Source organism: Rhinolophus sinicus, linkage group LG13 (genome assembly GCF_036562045.2).
Source record: "Rhinolophus sinicus isolate RSC01 linkage group LG13, ASM3656204v1, whole genome shotgun sequence".
Classification (NCBI taxonomy): domain Eukaryota; kingdom Metazoa; phylum Chordata; class Mammalia; order Chiroptera; family Rhinolophidae; genus Rhinolophus; species Rhinolophus sinicus.
The window spans coordinates 12,606,928-12,629,489 of NC_133762.1; the positions used below are offsets into that span (position 1 = coordinate 12,606,928).

General features: G+C 51.2%; 2 protein-coding genes across 3 annotated transcripts; both read left to right on the forward strand.

Annotated features, from left to right (window-relative positions):
* The first annotated feature begins 43 nt into the window (after positions 1–43).
* On the forward strand, positions 44–4,472 carry NGRN (neugrin, neurite outgrowth associated). Its single transcript, XM_019718048.2, has 3 exons — positions 44–276; positions 638–748; positions 3,404–4,472. The coding sequence occupies exons 1-3, from the start codon at positions 113–115 to the stop codon at positions 3,993–3,995; spliced, it is 867 nt and encodes a 288-aa protein (XP_019573607.2). The 5' UTR covers positions 44–112; the 3' UTR covers positions 3,996–4,472.
* A 2,081-nt stretch (positions 4,473–6,553) lies between these two features.
* VPS33B (VPS33B late endosome and lysosome associated) lies at positions 6,554–22,562 on the forward strand. 2 transcript variants are annotated; one of them, XM_019718050.2, is made up of 23 exons: positions 6,554–6,979; positions 9,679–9,759; positions 10,122–10,183; positions 11,200–11,249; positions 11,400–11,467; positions 14,147–14,192; positions 15,149–15,243; positions 15,527–15,631; positions 16,115–16,211; positions 16,421–16,498; positions 16,704–16,777; positions 17,060–17,146; positions 17,335–17,425; positions 17,615–17,689; positions 17,927–17,991; positions 18,114–18,168; positions 19,482–19,528; positions 20,077–20,209; positions 20,772–20,845; positions 21,339–21,440; positions 21,618–21,693; positions 21,802–21,918; positions 22,197–22,562. In XM_019718050.2, the coding sequence occupies exons 1-23, from the start codon at positions 6,884–6,886 to the stop codon at positions 22,274–22,276; spliced, it is 1,854 nt and encodes a 617-aa protein (XP_019573609.2). In that variant the 5' UTR covers positions 6,554–6,883; the 3' UTR covers positions 22,277–22,562. The 2 variants fall into 2 exon arrangements, with proteins under 2 accessions (XP_019573609.2, XP_019573610.2); XM_019718051.2 differs by having other exon boundaries at positions 6,574–7,700.

The following is a 22,562-nucleotide window of genomic DNA, read 5'->3' on the forward strand; positions in this document are numbered from 1 at the left end:
TCACATGGCCCGCCTCCGGCCGGAAGCGCCCGTGACGCGCGAGCCCCGCGCTTCCGTCCCGCCCCTCGGCTTCCGGTGGTGCAGCGTTTCGGGCTGAGGCAGCTTTGTCAACATGGCGGGCAGTCTGAGCCGCTTGCTGGGAAGTCGTGTCGGTGCTGCCGTCGCTCGCCGTGGGTTCGCGACCCGAGGGGTGGCAGGCCCGGGCTCTGTCGGCCGCGAGCCGGATCCCGATTTCGACTGGGAGCCGGAGGAGCGGGAGCTGCAGGAGGTGGAGAGGTACCGGCTCCTTCCCGAGCCCTCAGCCTGAAGCAGGTCCTCGGCGCCCCGGCCCTGCAGGCAGCGCCCCCTTGGCGCCGGGCATCCTATTGCCGCATTCGCAGGGACCCGTTTCTTCCCGTTATCAGAGGCGCAGGGGCAGGTGTTCAGTGTCCTTGGAGCCATGGGTCCCTTCACTAGTGACGTATTTCATGACCCGTTTTTTAAAAAGTTGGGCAAGCTTAGGGGCTGTTCTAGGCGTTCGATTTCTGAGGCGCCGAACAAAGAAAAGAGGGCTGGGCACTCCGGTAATTAGCCCGAGACGCTTCAGCCACCCGTCTTGCTTGCACGCATGGCTTCTGCCGTTGGTTCTCTCCCCCAGCACCCTGAGACGACAGAAAAAAGCCATTCGGTTCCAGAAAATTCGGAGGCAAATGGAGGCGCCAGGTGCCCCGCCCAGGACCCTGACGTGGGAAGCTATGGAACAGATCCGGTAAGACTCCTGGTAGTTGGGATCTGCTGTGATGATAAGTGAAGAAGACTGGCGCCAGAATATTGTTGTTATATTTTCCATCACTTTAGATTTCTTAAAGAAAAGTAGAGTAATAACCACACACTTCTATAAGCCCGTCATCTTGATTTAATGGTTTTTAACATTAAGACACAGTTGGTTCATTTTGCCGAAATTTAAAAATACTAAATTGCAGACATCACAACATTATGTACATTTTTCTGAGGAGAGGATCTCTAGCTTAGAAAATCTTAAAGAGATGCTTTCATAAGTTTTAAGGTTTTTGTTTTGAATAGATTACATATAGTTCAAACAGCATAATGTTTGCACATTGAGAATGATTAATCCTGGTCAGTCTCCTATGGGTGCTATTTTTAAGAGTTTTTTGTGGCTTTTTCCAGGTTTCCTTATGCAAATACAAGCAATTTAAAAAAATTTCACCCAATCACAAACAGTGCTGTAAATACTGTCTATGTTATTTTCACTTAATGTATTCTATAGACCCTTCCCACAACAGAAGAGAAAGCTCTTCATTCTTTTTTATGGAAATCATAGAATATCACAGTTTGGTTAACCAGTCTTTTATTTATTTGCTTATTTTTTAACCAGTCTTTTATTATGGGTACTTGGATTGTTTCCACTCGCTTGCTATCACAAGTAATAGTGCTGTCGTGAATAATTTTTGTATACACATCACATCTGCCAGACGTCGTCGTTTTATACCTTCCCAGCAGTAGAGTTGCTGGGTCCATGGGCACATGGATTTGTCTTTTGATAAATATTGCTAAATAGTCCTTGATAGGTTATTTTCCATTCCTATCAGAATGACTCTTGAATTGCGATTCAGAGTAAAGGGGATTCTGGAGAGCTCGTCAAGACGACTGGGCCTGTGGCACCTTCGAACAGCTTCCTCTCCAGTGCAGAGCAACAGCTTTTTCAAATCTTCCTACCTGTCACCTCTCCTTTTGTGGTCAATAATGTCCTGTTACTTCAAGGGAAACAACGGGCCACTACGTAAGAAGCCTTTAAAGCTTCTTGCTCTTCCTTCTTGTTTTCCATTCTCAATCCTGTACCCTGTTTACATTTCAGGGGAAATGGTAGCCCTTCACTTGTCTAGGACCAGTCCTGTGAGCTCTCAGTCAGATCCCTACCTAATTCCTCAGGGACCTACATCTGTCACCTTCAGGTCTTTCATCGTTTTGTTCCCAGCTGGTTCCCTGGCTGCCTACCATTTTGTTTGTTTGTTTGTTTGTTTTGTCTGAAACCGTTCCCCACAAACCCATCAGTGATTTACTCAGTATTAGGAATAACTGACACTCTAGTCTTAATCGTCCCTGCCACTACAGGATTTGACCTTGTAGTCTGCTTTCTTGAAATTCTCTTCTCCCTTGACTCAGATTCCACTCCTATTTCTAGAGCTGCTTTTCTGTTTCCTTCTGGGCTCCCCTCTTCTTCCTGTATCTTAAAGATTGTTATTTTTTTAAGAGTTGTGTTCTTGGTCATTTTATTTCACCCTGTATATTTCCCCGCCTAATGTCAGTCACTCACATGGCTTTAACAACCTTTGCAAGTCATGTTGCCTTATGACTTCTAAATCCATCATCTTCAGTCCATGTTTTTCTTCTGAACTCTGTATATTCAGTTATGCACTAGACATCTGTTTGGATGTCACACAGGTTTCTTAAACTCAACATGTTGATCACTATGTAATTCTGCTTCTATTTTTGCTATAACCCTGAGTAGTCCCGCCAATCACCCAAGCTGAAATCCTGAATCTCAGCCTGCTTCCTCCCCTAATATTTAGTCCCTTACCAAGTTCTACCACGTGGCCTTCCTAAACTATTTCTCGAGTCTTCCCTCCTGCTCACATTGCCACTGCTTCAGTTCATGCAGCCTGCATTGCTGTGACAGCCTCTTGCCCGATCTTTCCACCTCTAGTGTTGCCACCGAAAAGCTACCATTGGATTGAGCTTCAAATTCAAATTCTGCCCATGGCATTCCATGGCTTTAAATCCTTCCTTGGTTTGCTGTTGCTTTGGAATAAACTCCAGACTCCTAAGCATGACATCTTGGTCTCGCTCTCCCTGTCAGACAAACGGAGCTATTCCCAACATAAGTGACGTGCTGCTTTTCATTTCATACGCTCGCTCAACTGTCAGTGCTTTGGATCTCTTCCTCCTCTCCTCTTCTCTGCCAGCTCATTAGTCCTTTTCATCCTTTCAGACCAGCTCTACTGTGGACTTCCTGAAATAATTCCTGGGCCATGCTGCAAGTGTTGTGACAGCCTGTCCCTGGGCCTCCCTCGTGGGTGCTCTCCTAGCATCGTCTGCTATGACAGTCACCACAGGGTTGTCACGTGTGAATACATCTGTCTCTCCCTCTGGATTGTGTGTTCTTTGAAGGGAAGGACCATTTTCATGCATTCCCCGGTATCTCATGGACCAGTGCACAGTGGGTGTTCAGTTGATGTGAAACTAAGAGGGGTTGGGTATTGCTTTCAGCACATAGGGTTGGAAGACAGCCATTTAGTGGCAGGAGGCAGGCGATGCTTGCACTTCTCACAGGTTTGTCACTAGTATTATCAGCCGTTTTGATAGACTTCTCCACAACTTGAAAAACGACTCCGTTTTCCAATAGGTATTTACATAAGGAATTTGCAGAGACCTGGTCAGTTCCCAGATTGGCTGAAGGCTTCGATGTCAGCACCGATGTGATCAGAAGGGTTTTAAAAAGCAAGTTTGTACCCACATTGGAGCAGAAACTGAAGCAGGATCAGAAAGTCCTTAAGAAAGCTGGGCTTCCAGGCTCGGGGGAGAACTGGAAGGTTCTTTCTGCAGGCCACTCCATGTCAGGCTCTTTGCTGATCCCAAGGGGGGAAACCTCATCCCAAGGCCAGGGTCACAGCACAACTTTGAAGATGACAGAACTGAATAGTCACAGTACAAACACACCGAAGAGACAGACGGGAAGGAATACAGGAATCCAGGGCCTGGAGAAGGAGCGCTTTGTGCCTGTCACTGCAGCCCTAGGTCATCAGAGAGCGCCGCAGAAGTGCTCCACCAGTGATTCTGAGGCCACCAGGGGAACGGCCAGTGATGGGCTGCCCGCTGAGAAGAAGCTGCAAGAGTGGAAGGCAGGGCGACCGGGAGACCAGAACTTCAGCAGCAAAGTCGTGCAGAGGGGGCGAGAGTTCTTCGACGACAATGGGAATTTCTTGTACAGAATTTGAACTGGAGCCTGGCTTGTCAAGTTGCCACGGGAAACACAGCTGGGCGAGTTGTTGGAACTGCCTGGATTTCCGTGTGTGGATTATCCCCTTGGAGTAGGCAGAAGTGATGAGCCTGCACGTGGGAGGAAAGCTGCTTGGATTTGAATGGGACAAGGGGCGGTGAGCTCCATAAGGCAGGTGTGTATGGGTGGGGGCGGCGGGCTGGGTGCAGTCCAGCTTCCTGGAGCCGTGGTCCTGGGCTGACCCATGTGGGTCCTCAGTGCTCAGCCTTCCTGCTTAGCCTCTGCGTTGAAAGCAGCCTGTGTTGCATGTGTTAGTAAGAGTTTCTGTGATGCTTGCGGTATATGTTTGGGAGGAAATGAAAAGTTTGCCTTCTGTCCTCATTTACTTCTTGATTAATGAACACTAACAGTTATGGAACTGCTTAGTCAATGAGTTGTTTTCATCATGTGCAAAATAAAGTGAGATGGAGCAGTCTGTTCATTGGTGGTGTGGGATGGGAGGGCTTACCTGTGAGCCCTGTTTAATTTCCCCCAGTATTTGAAATCCGTTACTACTGTTATTTGTCATCACCTGCCTTGTCCCCATTAGAACGTAGACCCCATGAGGGCAGGACACATGTCTGTTTGTTGCTGCAGTGTCAGCTCCCAACATAGATTTCAGTATTGGTTGAGTGAATGAAGAAATGGGGGACCTCATACCAGTCAGCCAGTCCACAGTGGCAGGAAGCCCTGCCTTTTACCTTTGCCAGTCTACCCACCCAGACCTCAGCCAACAACAAGCCCTCGCTCCCTCCAGGTTGACCTGTTCCTGTTCCATCCTGTCAATGTGTCTCACGTTCTAACCCACTGGGCACAGGTGCGGCTTCTGGTGGAGGAAGCAACAGATGACAGGCCTCTGGCTGAGCTGGAGAGGGCAGCTGTGGGTGGAGTGGGCACCTCGCAGCAACCTTGGAGCCAAGAGGTGGGCAAGCTGGACAATAGAAGGGACTTAAGTCCCTGTGCCCTGGAGGGTATATGTGTCACTCATCTGCTCAAGGCAGCCTCCACCTGTCTTCAGCTGAGATTTGATCTAAGGGGTGTGGAGGGAGAAAAGCTCAGTATAAAATACGAGATGAGCTCTTGAAGCCCATTGTGAGCACAAAAGTTGTGTGCTCAACCTTACAGAGTTTTTCAGACAAAAAAGTAGGGAAAATATTGTAATGCAGTGAACTCCTTGTACCCATCACCCACCTTGAACGTTTAACAAATGGCCAGTCTTTGTTCATTATCCTCACTTAGCCCACATTTCCCCTTCCTTATTTTAAAGCAACTTCCAGACATTTCATCTGTAAGTATTTCAGTTTGTATCTCAAGAGATACTCCTTTTTAACAGACATACAAACCATTACTGTACCTTAAAAGTTTTAGTAATTCCTCAATATCAGCTAATATCCTGATAGTGTTCTCTGTTTCATAAATGGCTTTTATGGTTGATTTCTTTGAATTGGGACCCAAACAAGGTCCACACACTGCAACATTGCATTGTGTTGATATGTTCCAGAAGTCTTATTTATTCTAAAGTGCTTTCCTCTTCCACTTTATTCCCCTCACCATTTGACAGGTTACTTGTCCCATATAATTTCCTGCATTTTGGACACGGTTGATTTCATACTTATGGTGTCTTTTAAGATGTTCCCACCGCGCTATTTCCTATGAACTTGGAGTTAGATCGTGAGGCTCAGGTTAAATTTTTAGCAAGGGATGCTCTACTTAAGCCTCTTGTCAGGACATGATGTGATGTTACCATTGACTAGTGAGTTCAGGTATTGCCAGCCGCATCTATCCCTTGTAATGGCTCTCGTAAGTTCTTTTTCTTTTCCCCCTAATCAGGTAGATAACAATTACCATACCCCTGAAAATTCCCTAATTTGTCTTCCCAGGCAGTTCTCATCCCCAAAGTCAATCACTTTCCTGAAATTTTTTCAACATAGTTTTTCCTGTCCTAGAACCTTACATAAATAACATCATATAGATGCCACTCTCGTGTCTGACTTCTCGCATTTATTCAGTTATTTTTATTGTATAAATATGCCCCAGTCAATCCATTTTCCCAAGAAGGGCATTAATGAGTCAAAACTCCGGTATCCAAAGGTCACAGCCGCCGGGACTTAGCACCCATTGGATGCCAACTTGCACCTCTTCTCCCCCCGACCCCAATCCCACCTCCCATGCTTAAGGAGTCTTTCCTGCAGATCAGAAGCCCGAGATGTAGCGTGCCACTCAATTTGACAGTAGGCTTGATTGACAGCCAAGATCCCCAATGATCAACGCCTTTCAGACTCCCAGTTGGGTTGCCCATTGTATGATGTTCTGAAAATCGAGCAAGTGCCCAACCCTTCCTTGAGTGGGTTAGGAGAATTGGGTGTGCCCTTAAACATTAGTTTTATCACAGGACCACTCCCCTGTAGCCAGAGATGAGACTGGGGCGTTGACGCGTTCTCTCATCTTCACATGTCCCTTCCAGGACGCCGTCCTCTTCCCATTAGGCCAAGCGCCGGTCGAGCGAACGGGACTTCCGGGAGGTCCAGGAAGTTGGTTCTCCCGGCAGGAGGCGGGGTTCTCCCTGCAGCGCGAAGTCTGCGGGTGTGGACCAAAATCCTGCTGACCCGCGGACTGGAGCAGGAAGGGCCGGTCGGGATACGGTGGCGACAGGTCTGAGACGAGGGTCGCCCGAGGCTGCGGCGGTCTGGCCGGGAGGTGGCCATTCATTCCTCCTGCGCAGCTGGAGTGAGGGCCGCCTTGGGGGCTCTTTCGAAGTCCGTGCCCAGGCCTGAAGGAGAGCCACCAGGCTTCTCCTAGCGGAGGGCGGCCGCCTTCTTCCACCCCGCCGTGCAGGTGACCGCTGCCATGGCTTTTCCCCACCGGCCGGACGCCCCGGAGCTGCCCGACTTCTCCATGCTCAAGAGGCTGGCCCGAGACCAGCTCATCTATCTTCTGGAGCAGGTCAGTGCCCGCCGCGTCTGGGGCCTTGACCACACCACAGTGTAGCGCTCCCTGGACGCCTGCGTCCTCCTCGCTGAGACCCCTTGGTCTTGTTCTTGGCGCTTCTGTGGCAGGTGCAAAAGAAAGCACTCAGTGAGGAAAACCAGAGGCCAGCAAGAGCTCGCTGCCCGGGACCTGGCCAGAGAGTTAGTTAATGGCAGTAACTATCCCCGCCCCCCACACACACACACACACAGGAAGACACCACTAGTGCCAGGCATCGCTGGGGATGGAAAGTTGGTGAAGACGTCTTGGTTATCGGGGATCTTACTCCAGTAGGAGCTGTATGAAGCCAATGGCCACACACGGTGTCATGTGGTCAAGGAATGACAGGGTGCCCGAAGCGTTCAGAATCCGCAATCATTTCTAGCGGGAGTGATGTAGGCGTTTGAAGGAGCTGGAATGTCAAGAAGAAGCATATTTGCCTTGGAGATGGGAGAGCGTGTTCGGGGCAGATGGACTGGTAGGAGCACAGCTGAGAAACCAGGGAGAATGACCAGCAGTGACACAATAGGCAGCTACTGAAGAATTTCCCCCGTTGGTGGCGTGAAGCAAGCAACACTTGAAGATGATGCTAATGGCCATGTGTGGAGGGGGGTAAAGGGGAACCAGAAGACCAGTTAGGAGACCAGAGACTGAAGGAATAAAGGCCCACACAAGATTAGTGACACGGGACATGGAGGTAAGGGATGGATTTTTAAGTCATGGCGGAAGAAGACTCACAGACTTATTGATTGGTTTTGAAGATTGAGGGAGGAGCAAAGCTGAGTTTAAGATTTTTGACTTGGGTTAATAAGAAAATGCTGCTGCTGCTATAATGGTAATTGATTACGTCTATAGTTATGTGTTTAATGTCCACATTCCCTACTAGATTGGAAGGTCCGCGTGGATAGGGTACGTGTCTGTTTTGTGTAACACTGTATACCCAGTGAGTGCCTAGCTTAGAGTCAGGCACCTAACATTCACTTAATAAACTTTTTTTTTTAAATGTTAACTCTTGTATTTTATTTTTAAAGATTTTTATGGGGAAGGGGAACAGGACTTTGTTGGGGAACAGTGTGTACTTCCAGGACTTTTTTCCAAGTCAAGTTGTTGTCCTTTCAATCTTAGTTGTGGAGGGTGCTGTTCAGCTTCAAGTTGTTCTTTCAGTCTTAGTTGTGGAGGGAGCAGCTCAGCTCCAGGTCCAGTTGCCGTTGCCAGTTGCAGGGGGCGCAGCCCACCATCCCTTGCCGGAATCGAACTGGCAACCTTGTGGTTGAGAGCCCACTGGCCCTTGTGGGAATCGAACCGGCAGCTTTTGGAGTTAGGAGCATGGAGCTCCAACCACCTGAGCCACTGGGCCAGCCCCTCCATGTATTTGTAAAATAACCTGTTTTTGTTCACACTACCGCCACCCTCCGTTAGGTCATCATTCACTGTCATATTCTTGGGCCGCTTGAGCTGTGGCATTAACCACATAGGTGGACTCTGTCTCCAGTTTCTCATGTCTCCAATCATTGTACCCACAGATCTCAGATTCAACCCACTGGAATTCCCAGCTGGTAGGATGCTGCAGTGCAGAAAAGCTTTCTGTGTTGCCCTGTTCCATAGCGGATCAGCTCCAAACTCTCTAACCGGGCATTTGGGGCCCGCCCTTCATGTTCCAATTCTGGCCTTATTTTCCACCATTCCCCTCCATCAAGAGTTCTCAGCCTTGGTGCTATTGACATTTTGGGCTGATTAGCTCTTTGTTGTGGGGTCTCCTGTGCACGGTAGTGTCTTTAGCTGCATCCCTAACCTCTACCCTCTGGATGCCAGTAGCACCCCCTGCCCCAAGTTGGACAATCAAACGTGTCTCCAGACATTGCCAGGTGTCCTCTGGGGCCAAACCATCCCTGGCTGAGAACCACTGCCCTATATGTACCTTATGCATCAGCCAAAGTGAATTGCTTGTTCTGTTCTTCCCATTCAGCCTGTTCTCCTTCCCCGGCCTCGGCTGGATTGCCCTTTTACTATGTCACTGACAGCACCCTCCCCACTTGTCAAGGCCTAGTTGAGAGGAAACGTGCAATGAATTCCCTCTCCCTGCCACTCAGAGTGACCTCTCCTTCCTCTGGCCAGGTGAGAGAGCAGTGCCAGGAGTAATGACGGGGAGTCAGATGACAGGGACCTGGGGTGGGGAGTGGCTGGGTGACAGGTGAGGACTGTCCTGGGCTACGTGTTCTGTATTGAACGTAGGTTAGTTTTGCAACCAGAAGGAAAATGCTACTTAAAAAGAGACTTAGCAATGGGTGAGGGGCTGCAGGACGCAAGGGGGAGTTTGGCTTTGTTCCTCAGGAGAGCAGGGTGACTGGGAGATATAGCGGGGCAGACGGTGGAGAAGAGGGCGACGATGCAGGATGAGGTCACAGGCGAGCAGGAGGGCTGAGTGACACGGACTAGAACTTAGAACGAAGGTGAAATAGCCACTGGTACAGAAAATGGGAAGAAGACAAAATAGGTGACTGTGTAGAGAAATGTCAACTGGACATAATACTGACAACAAATAAGGAGCTGGCATCGATGAGGTCTGGCGCCCTTCCACCTCAGAGACTGCGTCTGTGAGAGAGATGGCTACGTGAGCTGTCAGCCGAGGGAGCTTGTGTGACCTATGCGTGACCAAATTTCTGTGTCTCCTTCAGCTTCCTGGGAAAAAGGACTTGTTCATCGAGGCAGATCTCATGAGCCCGTTGGATCGAATCGCCAATGTCTCCATCCTGAAGGTACCTGCCCCTTTCCCAGGCGGACCCAGGCGCCCCTTTCCTCATTGGGCAGTTTTTCTTTTGCTGCACAGTACAACTTACTAAGGCGTGGCTACCCTTGTGGGGGAAGGAGTGGGGAGCTGGATTGGGTGGGTGCGCAAAGGGTGGCTGCTACTGTGGTCTGCGTTGGTATCAAATTGCTTTACTTTTGCTGTTTCTGTCGACAGTTTGCGGAGGGTTCAGTGGGATGGTTGGCAGGGAGGCAGTTTGATTCCCAGAATTAGCACAAATAGGAGCCCTCCCAGAAGTCCCTGCCTTTGCATCACGCTTTGGGTTTTTTCCAAGCGCTCTGTGTCTCTTGTCCTGTTGGGTTCTCTCGGCAGCAACATGAAGTGGACAAGCTGTACAAGGTGGAGAACAAGCCAGCCCTGAGCTCCAGTGAACAGTGAGTGTCTGGAGAGTCCGGCTCGGCTCCGAGCTGGAGGAGGGCCCTGCACGTTTGCCCTTGATCTGTCCTTGGCAGAAATCTGACACCAAGGTGTTTGTGACACGGTTCTCCTCCCCACACTTTTATAGTTTCATGCCTGGGTTATACTCGAGCCCCCTAACCGGTCACCCTTTCTGCAGTTCGGCCCGTGTCCCGTTCTCTCCCTAATCCAGTCCGCCACCTCTAACCAGCGGGGTGAAGCTCTCAGAAATATTTTCACTGTGCTCTTCTCAAGCACCTCCAAGGCTTCCCTTACTGACCGAGCGTGACACGCGCTTTCACGTACGCATGCGTGCCTTCACCCTTTTGGCTGGTCCATTCACTCATCCTGAAATTGTCTCCTGTCCTCTGCGCTCCTGTATAAAGTACCCAGCCTTAGAGCCCAGCCCCACCGCCTCCACGGAGCTCTCTGGTGCTCTTCCAGTCCAGGGTGATTTTCTCCTCTGGATTTCCAGGCTGTTTAGGATTTATCCTGTTTACTTGGCACAGTCACATACTGCCTGTTGTCTAGTGTTTGTTTTTATTTTTACTATTTCTCAACCTTAAGTAATGTGTACCCTCTCTTGGAGGAAAAACTCCTGGATACACGGAGAACACATCCATGAACCTCTGTTCGAAAAACATACTTTCTTGTATTGTTTTTAACACCTGATTGATAGCATACACCACCCATATGTGCAGCTTCTTTTGGCTAACAGTTTGTGAATTATTTGAGAGCCGCCACTCCCGGGTCCGCCCTAGGGCCAGTAAGTGTTCCCAGCCCAGCACGGTGTGCCTGCTGTCCTGAGGGGTCTTCTGTGGGCAGCACGTGGAAGGCCACGGTGGCTGGGACGAGAACTGCAGGCCTGTCGCGAAGAGCCGGTGGTGAAAGAGCTGGCATTATCTCAGTTTCTGCTAAGCTGCTATCGCCAACTTCATGGTTTTTCTTCACTGAGGGTTTTTAATTCATTTTTCTTTTCCTTTCTCTCCCATAGATTGTGCTTCTTGGTCAGACCCCGCATCAAGAATATGCGGTACATTGCCAGTGAGTGTGCCGTGGGGGACGTGTCTGTAAGCCCTGGGAGGGGGCAGGAGCTAAGGCCTTGGCCACACCACGTGGAGCGGGCATCTGCTTCCTCGCTCCTCGTCTAACAAACGGCCCCGCCTTTCTGGGCTGCACTCCTTCTGTCTGTAGATCTTGTCAATGCTGACAAACTGGCCGGCCGAACTCGCAAATACAAAGTGATCTTCAGCCCTCAGAAGGTGAGTTTGGATCCTGGTGGCAGTGGGATAGGGTAGAACAGGACCGAGAACTGCGAGGGGCAAGAGGCCAAGAGGGGGACCTCCCTCAAAGCCTTAGGTGTGTCTCAACAAATCCCTGTCACTGTCTCATTAACGTAGACCTGATTGTGTAGCAGAGGCTGTGTCACCAAACTGCCCCAAATATAGATTGTGGAACTATGGGAAGTGGCCTCTACAGATTTCTGTAAATGCAAAGATTGACACTTTTGAAGTAGAACCTGCCACGTCTGCTTTCTAACACAGGTTCCTGCATAGTAATGGTACACGATGTTGGGGACGTTCAATGACTTTCTTCTAGAGCCGTTTGATGATAAATACAGTAAATCATTGCCCCACGCTCAGCCTTTTCTTACACAGGAAAAGAACCTCAGAGAGCATGTTACTCCACCCCAGCTTGAGCACCTGAGGGCACTGAGGCCCAGGTCACACAGTGAGTTAGCAGAGCCAGGCCAGGTTCCTTCCATCTTTATCTCTATAATTGCAGTGAGTGTTTGGCGATCTGTCAGCGTAACTGCGTTTCTTGATTCCATGAGGCTCCCCTCTGGCCCCCACATCGGTGCATCGTAGGTATGTCCTGGAGCTCACCGACTGGAAGGAAAGATCTACCAGGTTTTCAGGTTTTCACACTGCCCGCATGGGCCTGTAAAGCAGTACCCAGCAGTACATGCCCCACCTAGAGCAGGTAGAAATCAACGCTGAGCGGCTAGGGATTTGTTCCTTTTCAATTTTCCCAAGAAAACTCTAGAGAAAATAGAAGACTAAAGACACTGGAGCCAAAGTGTGAATTCTTGCTTTCGTACTGATTGCCTGTGTGGTCTTGGCTAAGTTACTTAACTGCTCTGTGTCTCAGTTTTTTCATCTATAAAATGGAGTTGATAATGGTACTCAGCTCTTTTAATTTAAATTAAAATTTAAATTAAATTAAAATTTTAGTTAAAGACTGTTTGAAGATTGATAGCACAGTCTTCCAGCTGTTCATCCTGTTGAGGAATACAGATGTGTCACATGTAACGTCACCAGGGCAAGAAATTACTGAATAAGATACGCTGTCAGAATTACAGGTTACTTTTGGATGTTATTAGAGGAGCTATGACAATAATTTCTAGTTTTTGGAGTCTCACAAAACCTTTTTTCCCCCCAAATTATACTTCCGAGGACAGATGTGTTTAAACAATGACTAAAACAGGTGGTAACAGTTTCAAATAACCCTACAAACCTCCATATTACACAGAAAAATAAAATTGATATTTTCATGAATTTTCTGCATCATCTACATCCTATCTAATTAAGTTCTTTGACCTCATTTTATGTCACAGGAAATCTCTTGCTGAGACTCCCTTTGTTAATTATTGAAAATTGGCAGTTTTTGAACTGGGCTCTGGAATTCCATTCGTTAGCGTAAAGGGTAGGCCTGTGGCCTTCAGAGATGAGTGAGGGAAGCATAGGACTGTGGTGTAACAGGAAAATGAGCACGCAGCATTCGTCTTCCACACCTCACGGAGTTATAGGGATTAAGAGATTTAGTCCTAAGAACAGTAACGATCATGGTTAGTCGTGTAAAATGCTTGATAGATGTCCATTGTCATTATTGTCACCATCATTGTCAGATGGAGTGCCTTCTGCCTTCCTCATTACGGCCAAATATTTCCTCCTTTTCCCACTGTCTCAGAGCAGGAGGAGACAGTGGTCTTTTCCCATCTAAGCGCAGCTGGCTCGCTGTGTTCATGGCCCCGTCCCTGCATTTCTTCCCCATTCTCTTGCTTCATCAGGCAGAACCTTTCTCTTCTGTGAGTGACCGTGTCTGTCCCTTCTAAACAATTCTCCCTCTGCCATCTCCTCTCTGTCAGGGGCTCTCCCTTTTTTTGTGGCCAGACTTCTGTGAAGAATTGCCTGCTGCCACCGCCTCTGTTCCTTCACCTCCACCGTCTTCTTTAAATATAGTCCCCTAAGAGTCTTGTCAAATGCAGTGATGTCTGGTTCATGCACGTCCTACGTGACGTCTCTGGCACTTGACACTGTTGCTCATTCTTCCTTGAGACTCTGACCTGCCTGCTTGCAGAGCTGCCGTTTTCTCCTATTCCTGCCTCTGTTCTTTCTCGGTCTCCTCCGCCAGGTCTCACACTGTGCACCCCTCTATTGTTGGTGTCCCCTAGAGTTCTGTCCTGAGCTCTGTTCTCCTTCTGTGTTCTTTTCTCTTGAACAAACCACCCACTTTACCTGCAGCTTATGTGCCACTGACCCCCAAGGCGGTATCTCCAGATCCCTCAGTGTCTCCAGGGGTCCTGAGGACATGTCCCACCAGGACGCCTCTCCCCACCACTGCTCCTTACCTCCCACCTCTGTAGCGCGCTCACGCCCTCCCTTCTCTGCAGGGAGGACTCACCCTTCCGTGTGACAGCCGAAGTACCTTCTGTGTAAAGCTTGTCCCGTCTCTCAGGGAGAAAAAAAGCAAATAAATGAAATGAAATGGCTGAAAGGGGAATGAAGTGTTGGGCTAATGACTCCTTTCTAGATCTAAGAGTCTGGGTTCTCCTACTGGGTTCAATAAGTATCATCCTCATTAGCGACTGGGGAGGAATTCCACGGGCAGGGAAAGAACAGAGACGAGGTGTTGACTAATCAGCTGCTTTCCTCTTTCAGTTTTATGCCTGTGAGATGGTGCTTGAGGAAGAGGGGATCTATGGAGGTGAGAGGAGATGAATGTGAGTGAAAGGGGGAGAACATGAGGAGGAAGGAAATAACTGTCATTCCCCCGCCCTCTCCTTTCCCTGTCTCATTCCTGTTGGCCTGAGCGTGGGAATGAGTGGGATACTGAGGGGATGTGAGGGCTTACAGATGGAGATCATCACGTGTTTCTCCCCTTACCTTCTAAGACGCCCACAAGGGGGGATTGTGCCCCCCGCTGTGTGTTCCCCAGGCAGCACCAGCCTGACCACAGCAATCCCTGCAGAGAATTCTGCAGTGGCTCAGGAGAAGGCCCAGATTCTTCCCCATGGCTTCCCACACCTTCCTTCTTCAGGCCCCTCCCTGGGGGCCCGCCCCTTTCTCCTGACTCGCTTCCCTCCATCGGTGGGGACTTCACGTGCTAGTCCTGTTGCCTAGAACATTCCCCACCCTACACCTTCTTGCCAACCCAATTCTTACTCAGATTCTAAGCCGAAATGTCACTTCTTTAGGGAAGCCTTTCCCCACCCCTAGATGAGGTTTGATCCCTGAATGTTTGTGCTCACGGGCTGCTGTTTCACCTCTTTGGAGCACAACTGTGCTGAAATCCATGTGGCCTAGCTCTCCCACGAGGCTGTAAGAATGTCCCCAGCGCTTAGCCAGTGTCTGCGCGCCTGCAGCTTTCCATCAGTATTTGTCAAGTCAGGAATGAGTGTTTCCTCAGCGCTTTTGGTCAGCACGCGAATGCGAACACACCCCGTCACATTGTGTGACAGCCTGTCCTGTACCTGTCTCCTTTCATTACCAGACTGAGCCCTTCAGGGCACAGGCTCTGTCTTACTCATCCGTGAGTGTCCGCGCTCAGTGCAGTACTTGGCGTGCGGCAGATGCTCAGGTGTTTTCGCATGACTGGCGGGCCTTCTGCTTCGTGTGGAGCCACGTGCTTTGCAGGGCCGCTGATGCTCTCTGTACTCGCAGATGTGAGCTGTGACGAGTGGGCCTTCTCTTTGCTGCCTCTCGACGTGGATCTGCTGAGTATGGAACTGCCAGAATTCTTCAGGGACTACTTCCTGGTAAATGCGGGGCCCTTGGGTCTTGGCATCGGTAGGTGGGGACAAACATGGGATCCGGTGGGCTGGCCATATTGACGTACCTTCCTCCAAGCTCTCTCTGATTATGTGCGATAGTGACGGGGAGATTGAATGCTGCTGACGTGTCCGTGGGACTGCTTTGGGGGTCAGTGGAAATGATCTTTCAAGCGTCCCCCACACCCTGCCTTCCTGCTCCAGGGCTCTAGGGCTAGCTGCTTTTCAGATGGGTCTGTCGGGTCGACCCTTGTGTTTGTGGCCCTTGCAGGAAGGAGATCAGCGCTGGATCAACACTGTGGCCCAGGCCTTGCACCTTCTCAGCACTCTCTATGGGCCCTTTCCTAACTGCTACGGCATTGGCAGGTGTGCCAAGGTGAGCGCTGGCGTCCTGTGGTCCTGGCAGCCGCAGCCCCCGGTTCTCTGCCCGCTGAGGATTGTCCCGGGCCATCTGTGACATGAGCTGTATGCTTCACCTTGCCTTGATGGCAGCTCAGAGAAGAGAGCTTGTGTGGCTGGCAGAAAGGCAGCCAGGCCTCCTGGGCAGCGTTCCTACGTCTCTTTTTATCTTTGCTGTGGGGAGGGGTGGGGAGGGATACGAACAGAGGGGAACAGGACAGGTAATGTTGTTACTACTTGGCTCCCGTCTTGGGGTCAGGGAGGTGTCACAGGGAAGGGGCTTGGCTGCTTCGGTAGGTGTGGGGCTCCAGGCGGGACCTGGAGGACGCGAGATCGAGAATGTCTTGTATTTCTTACAACTGTGTATGAATCTGTAATCTCAAAATAGAAAAGTTTAACTAAAATAAAACAAAATTAAAAATTTGGGAAAGAACAAAAAGAATTTCTTGGTCGCTGGCAGATGTCACATGAATTGTGGAGGAAGCTGGAGGAGGAGGAGGATGGCGAAGCCAAGGGCCGAAGGCCTGAAATTGGACACATCTTTCTCCTGGACAGAGGTAACCTGCGCTCGGCGCTCCTCTGGGCTGTGGGAGCCATGGCATGTGGGAAACAGGGCCCCGTTAGGCCCTCACATTGGGCTGGGAATGCCAGCGTTGATCGGGAGCCTGGGCTTAGTGCCCTGGGGAAGGCACTCGAGCTGATACCGAGCAAATGGGGTAAAAGGCGGGGTCGGGGGGCCCCTCACAGTCGGGGATCTTGGTTTCAGACATGGACTTTGTGACGGCACTTTGCTCCCAGGTGGTTTACGAGGGCCTGGTAGATGACACCTTCCGCATCAAGTGTGGTAAGTGGCGTCCTGGCAGGAGGGAGGTGGTCTTGAGGGGCTCCTGGGGCCTCCCGCATGGGGCGGGGCTGCTGGGGGACACCCAGGCCTGAGGGAGCTGCCGGCTCCCGAGTAGTCGGGAGGACGGTTACCGGCAGTTCCGGGAAGGGTAGGAGAAGGAAGGCCTCGTCCCAGCTCCTCATAGCTGTCCCCTCTGCTCTCCAAGGGAGTGTCGACTTTGGCCCCGAGGTCACGTCCTCTGACAGGAGCCTGAAGCTGCTGCTTAACGCTGAGGATAAGGTGAGGGTGTGGGTGCTCGCTGGGCATTTCCCCAGGGGCTGTGGGCACCAGCTCTGGGTGGGGAGGCTGAGGCCACGGCAGAGAGGGGGCCCCGCCAGTTCAGAGCGTACCCCAGAGCACACAGCAGGCATTTGACCTCTGCTGTTTGATACCAGCTCAGCTTTCTTCGTGCTTTTGTTGCAACAGCTGGGCACCCTCCCTGTGCCATCGTGACACTAATGAGGGGGGAAGGAACAAGGTCGGTTCTGTTCAGTAAGTGGTTCCTGTCTTGCTCCCTCGCAGGTGTTTAGCGAGATCCGCAATGAGCACTTCTCCAATGTCTTTGGCTTCTTGAGCCAGAAGGCCCGGAACTTGCAGGCCCAGTATGACGTGAGGCTCCAGGCTGGGGTCCTCTGTTCTCTTTCCTCAGTGGCTTCCCCAGGCTGCTGCCCCTCGGTGACCCCTCTGCTCCACGACAGGCTCCTTGTCTTTTGTCTGCGGTTGGTGGGAACCGAGGGAGGGCAGTGGTGCCCCGTGTCTGAGGGCAGGCGCGGTGACCTGAGGCGCCCTCCCCACAGCGCCGCAGAGGCATGGACATCAAGCAGATGAAGAACTTCGTCTCCCAGGAGCTCAAGGGCCTGAAGCAGGAGCACCGCCTGCTGAGTCTGCGTAGGTCTCAGCGCGAGGGGAGCACGGCGGGAGCGCTGCCCTGGACAGCAGACAGATTACGCTCTCGTTTGCTCTAAAGTGGGAGGAAGTGCTTCTGCCTTTGGCCTTGAGGTTTCTATTCTTCTGGACAACAGAGGAGTATCCTCTAGAAGCAGGAGTATGTCAGCTGGCTTTTCGTCCTCTCCGCAGATATTGGGGCCTGTGAATCCATCATGAAGAAGAAAACCAAGCAGGACTTCCAGGAGCTCATCAAAACCGAGCATGGTGACCGCAGTGGCCATGCCTGGCTCCTTCTGCTGCCTCCCTGCTCCCAGCCCCACCCCACCCTGAAAAGATGCTCGCTGGCTCTGTGGGACGCTGCTTCCTGTTAGAAGTCCTGGGGGTCCCTTAAGCCACCCCAGGATGGAGGAGGAGATGGGGAGACGCATGCCCGTTAGCATAGGTGGCAGAGCCTGAGCTGCCCACCCTCCCAGTGACAGGCTGCCCTCTGATTACCCACAGCGCTGTTGGAGGGCTTCAACATCCGGGAAAGCACCAGCTACATTGAAGAGCACATTGACCGGCAGGTGAGCAGGTGGCGGGGCTGTGGGAGGGGCCTTGAGCGGTGGGCTCCGCCTCCAGCGGAAGGTAGAGGAGGGAAGAACGCGTCTTAGGAAAGTTGAATTCTCAACTCTTTCTTCCTGTGTAGGTGTCACCTATAGAAAGCCTTCGCCTCATGTGCCTTTTGTCCATCACCGAGAATGGTGAGTCCCAGGGACCAAAGATGCCGATTGAAAATTATACCTTAGGGATACAAGAAATGATTTTTTTTTTAAAGATTTTATTTGGGAAGGGGAACAGGACTTCATTGGGGAACAGTGTGTACTTCCAGGACTTTTTTCCAAGTCAAGTTGTTGTCCTTTCAATCTTAGTTGTGGATGGTGCTGTTCAGCTTCAAGTTGTCCTTTCAGACTTAGTTGTGGAGGGCACAGCTCAGCTCCAGGTCCAGTTGCCGTTTTCTAGTTGCAGGGGGCGCAGCCCACCATCCCTTGCGGGACTCGAGGGATTGAACTGGCAACCTTGTGGTTGAGAGCCCACTGGCCCATGTGGGAATCGAACCAGCAGCCTTCGGAGTTAAGAGCATGGAGCTCTAACCGCCTGAGCCACCGGGCCGGCCCCAGAAGAAATGATTTTGAATGACACAGATAAATATCCTAGCAGGCAGAATCTTTTCCTGTCATTTTGTGGATTCTTTTCCCTATAAAATTAAAGCAATTTTTGTTTTGAGGGAAACATCCCCAGGATAATTGAGTGTCCCCACCCTAAGCAGGACCACATCCGGGCCCCCCAGAATAAGGCCTGTCACATTTTAGGACTACAGAGGCATAGGACAGAGCGGTATATCTCTCTTTCATCCATCTGGCCTCCTACCCTCAACAAGGTTTCATAGCTCAGTCTAGGAACAAGGGGCAGCCAACCAATTTCATAAACATTTCCAAAAGCCCAGATTCTGCAGCCTTTAATGGCAACTTATTTTGCTACTGAAGTCTTCTTTAGTTGGTGAAAATTCTTTAAGGTTGCTCTCTACCTAGAGAAGGGGTTTGCTTGTTCTAAGTTTCCTGTATTCTTACCTCAATGGAGGAAAACATCTGAGACTGTACTTTGGATCCTGTAAACACTCTAACTACTCCTCAGTAGCTGTAAGGCAGTTCCCAGTAGAACAGGCCCAAAGCCCGGAAGAAGTGCACGGGAAGTCCCTTCCTTTCCTCCTGCCATGTCCTGCCCCCATCCCAACTTCGCTGAGCATTCGTTCCAGGTCCCTCTGCACCCAGTGTCAGGGCTCTTCCTTGGAACTCTCAGATCCAGGCTTTGTCTTTCAATAATCCAACTTAAATTGAAGAGTCCATTTAGAATCAGCTGTATAGGGTGCACGGTTAACATCATTTACCGAATCCTTCCTTCTGTTTGAGGTTTGTTTTTGGGGGGAGATGGGTGGTTTGTTGGTTGGTGGGTTGGGCTGTATATTTTAGGAAACCTCAGCTGGTTCATGAACCTGCCTTATCTTCCTTACCCTCAGGTTTGATCCCCAAGGATTACCGATCCCTGAAAACACAGTATCTACAGGTGAGGCCAGGAGAATGTCTTCTTGAGGGCACTTGGTGGAGGGAGGTCACTGGACATTTTTGAAAGAGGCAGAAGAGGACACGGCCCCTTTCCCGTCCCCGTCCCCATCCCGTTTCCTTCGGGCCTCCCTCTTAGGGGGTGTAGGGACAGTCGGCACTCAGGGCCCCTTGCCACTGCCTGTTTCTCCCACTCCCGATTCTCACAGTGGGTGCACCAGGTACTGAGTTCTCCCTCCGGGACTCTCCCTCACTGTAGGCCCTTGTGCGGCATTAATAAGCTTCCTTCCAGGTCATTCTCTAGGCTTCTCTCCTCTGTGAAGCCTCCCCATCATCCTTCTATCAATTGCTTCCTCTGAGCTTTAATGGTTTTGTGTTGCCTTTATTCTTCTGGGTTTGGTATGTAGTTATTTCTGGTAAGAAAATCTTTCACCCAAACAATGTGAGCTCTTCAGGGCACAGGCTGCGTAATCCTTCCCCCTTCCCCTCCGTGTCACCAGTGCTAGATCCTTGGTAGATGCTTAGTGAAGAGCTGGGTTGCATTTTCTTCAGAGCTATGGCCCTGAGCACCTGCTGACCTTCTCCAACCTGCGGCGAGCGGGGCTCCTAACAGAGCAGGCCCCTGGGGAGACTCTCACGGCTGTGGAGAGTAAAGTGAGCAAGCTGGTGACGGACAAGGCTGCAGGTGAGTAGGACGCGCAGGTAACCTCTTCCCCGCACCCTTCTCCAACCGGCAGGGCACCCTGGGAGAGAGAGAATGGGAAGGAGAACGTGATTCCTTTCTATGACTGCATTACTACTATTTCTGCTAGTAGGAAGCATTTCCATTTATTGAACACACCACGTGCTAAGGTCTTTAGATATCGTTTCTCGTTTAATCTTCACAAAGGCTAGTTTTATCCCTATCTTACAGAGGAGGAAACTGAGGCTTAGAAAGGTTAAATGACTTGTCTAAGGGCCCTCAGTAAGTCCCATTAGAACCCAGGTCGGTTTGACTCCAAGACCCATACACTTAACCAGTAAACTGGGGTTGCCCTGCAGACGGCATTTAGTAGGGAGCTGGCACCCTGTAGGAGGAGAAGGACAGGGTGGGGAGAAGGTGCTGAATGTCTTCATTAGTTGCAGGGACCGGGGGATGAACGGCTCAGAGATGTGACAGGTCCTGTCATTTCCTGAATGGCACTGCCTGTGGCAGTGTCATGAACCCACAGACTTTAGATGAAACCCAGCACCGATTTCTTCCCCAGGAAAGATCACTGATGCCTTCAGCTCTCTGGCCAAGAGGAGCAATTTTCGTGCCATCAGCAAGAAGCTGAATTTGGTATGTGGAGCAGGGACAGACAGGGGAGGCTGCAGGCTCAGTTCACTCTGAGTCCCCAGAGACCTTTCTGTTGTTTTGATTTTATAAAGATCCGATCGTTTGGTACCCTGATAGCATCAGCTTAATTTAATAAGGAGATAAGACACACAGATTCATTCGGTGAATAAACACGTAGTAGGCACCTACCTACCACCAGTGCCGGACAATAGGCTGAGTGCTGCTTCAGTGACAGACATGTCCTATGTCATTGAGGGGTCAGCAGAGGGGCACCCCTCCCTCCAACCCCTCACAGGGAGCTGGGGACTCATTCACGAGAATCGGCGGGTACTGAGCAGAAGCTTGAATCTTCGGTGATGGATTCTGTTTTTTGTTTCAGGGCTATTGCTGGTTTAGATGAAGTAAGACTCATCCTTGGGGACCTGCCACTTTTCCCTGACCCTGTAAAAGAGTGGGGAGCTGTCCCGTGCCTCATGTGGTCCCCTTTGCCCTTTAGATCCCACGTGTGGATGGCGAGTACGACCTGAAGGTCCCCCGCGACATGGCGTACGTCTTCAGTGGTGCTTACGTGCCCCTCAGCTGCCGTGTCATCGAGCAGGTGACCGCAGTGACTCCCGCTCCCATTTATGTTTTCATGTTCCTTTAGTCCCTAGTCTGTCCCAACTTTTAGCTGCTCTTGTAACTAGCAAACAGTGTGACAGCTAGGCCGCTGCAACCTTCCTTTCCCAAGTCTGGTCCTGTCTTAGCCCTGAGACTAGCATTCATGCCTCCCCAGGTGCTGGAGCGGAGGAGCTGGCAGGGCCTGGACGAGGTGGTGCGGCTGCTCAACTGCAGCGAGCTGGCGTTCGCAGGTGCGCGGCGCGGGCGGCGGGCGGCGGGCGGCGGGCGGGCGGCGGGGCTGGCGGCTGGCCCGGGGCGAGGTGCCAGTGATGAGCCCCCCCTACCCCCGACCTGCACAGGCCTGACCAAGGAGGACAAGGCGTCCAGCGAGTCCCTGCGCCTCATCCTGGTGGTGTTCCTGGGCGGCTGCACGTTCTCGGAGATCTCAGCCTTGCGCTTTCTGGGCAGAGAGAAAGGTAAGCGGGAGCAGAGAGGTGACGGCAGGCCTCTGTGGGATCGGGGTCCCAAGGCCGTGCTCAGGACGGCTTCACTTGCTGTGGGCTGACGAGCGTGGAGCCCCGTTCCGCCCGGCGAGGCACGCCATGCCCTGAGCATGGCACTGACGGGCTGTCTGTAGCCGGCTGCTCTGGCCCAGCCGGGGCTGCGGACCTGGAGGGGCTCCGTAGGGCATGGCTGGTGTTGGGGGCTGGTGATCTGCTGGTCGTGGCATATGTGGCTACTTTTGGCTCCTCAGGGTACAGGTTCATTTTTCTGACGACAGCGATCACAAACAGTGCTCGCCTCATGGAGGCGATGAGTGAGGTGAAAGCCTGAAGTTTTCCCGGCCAGTCTGAAGCCTCCACTCGTTCCCCAAAGGGAGGCAGGAGCTGGGCTCCCAGCCGCACAGTGTCCACCACGCACCCTGCTAAGCGCTGGGGAGCCCGGGCCTTGTTTGGGGCTGGAGAACACATCTGAGGAGCGTTCACTTCCTGCTCCCGGGACATGTCTCTTTTTTGTTTATGAAGTACAGCCCAGGCTGGGAAGCTAATGGGAGGAGAAAGAGCTTTTGCAAAATCCTGTTTGAGTGTTATTGTAAATAAAGCCTCTACTCTCAAATGTA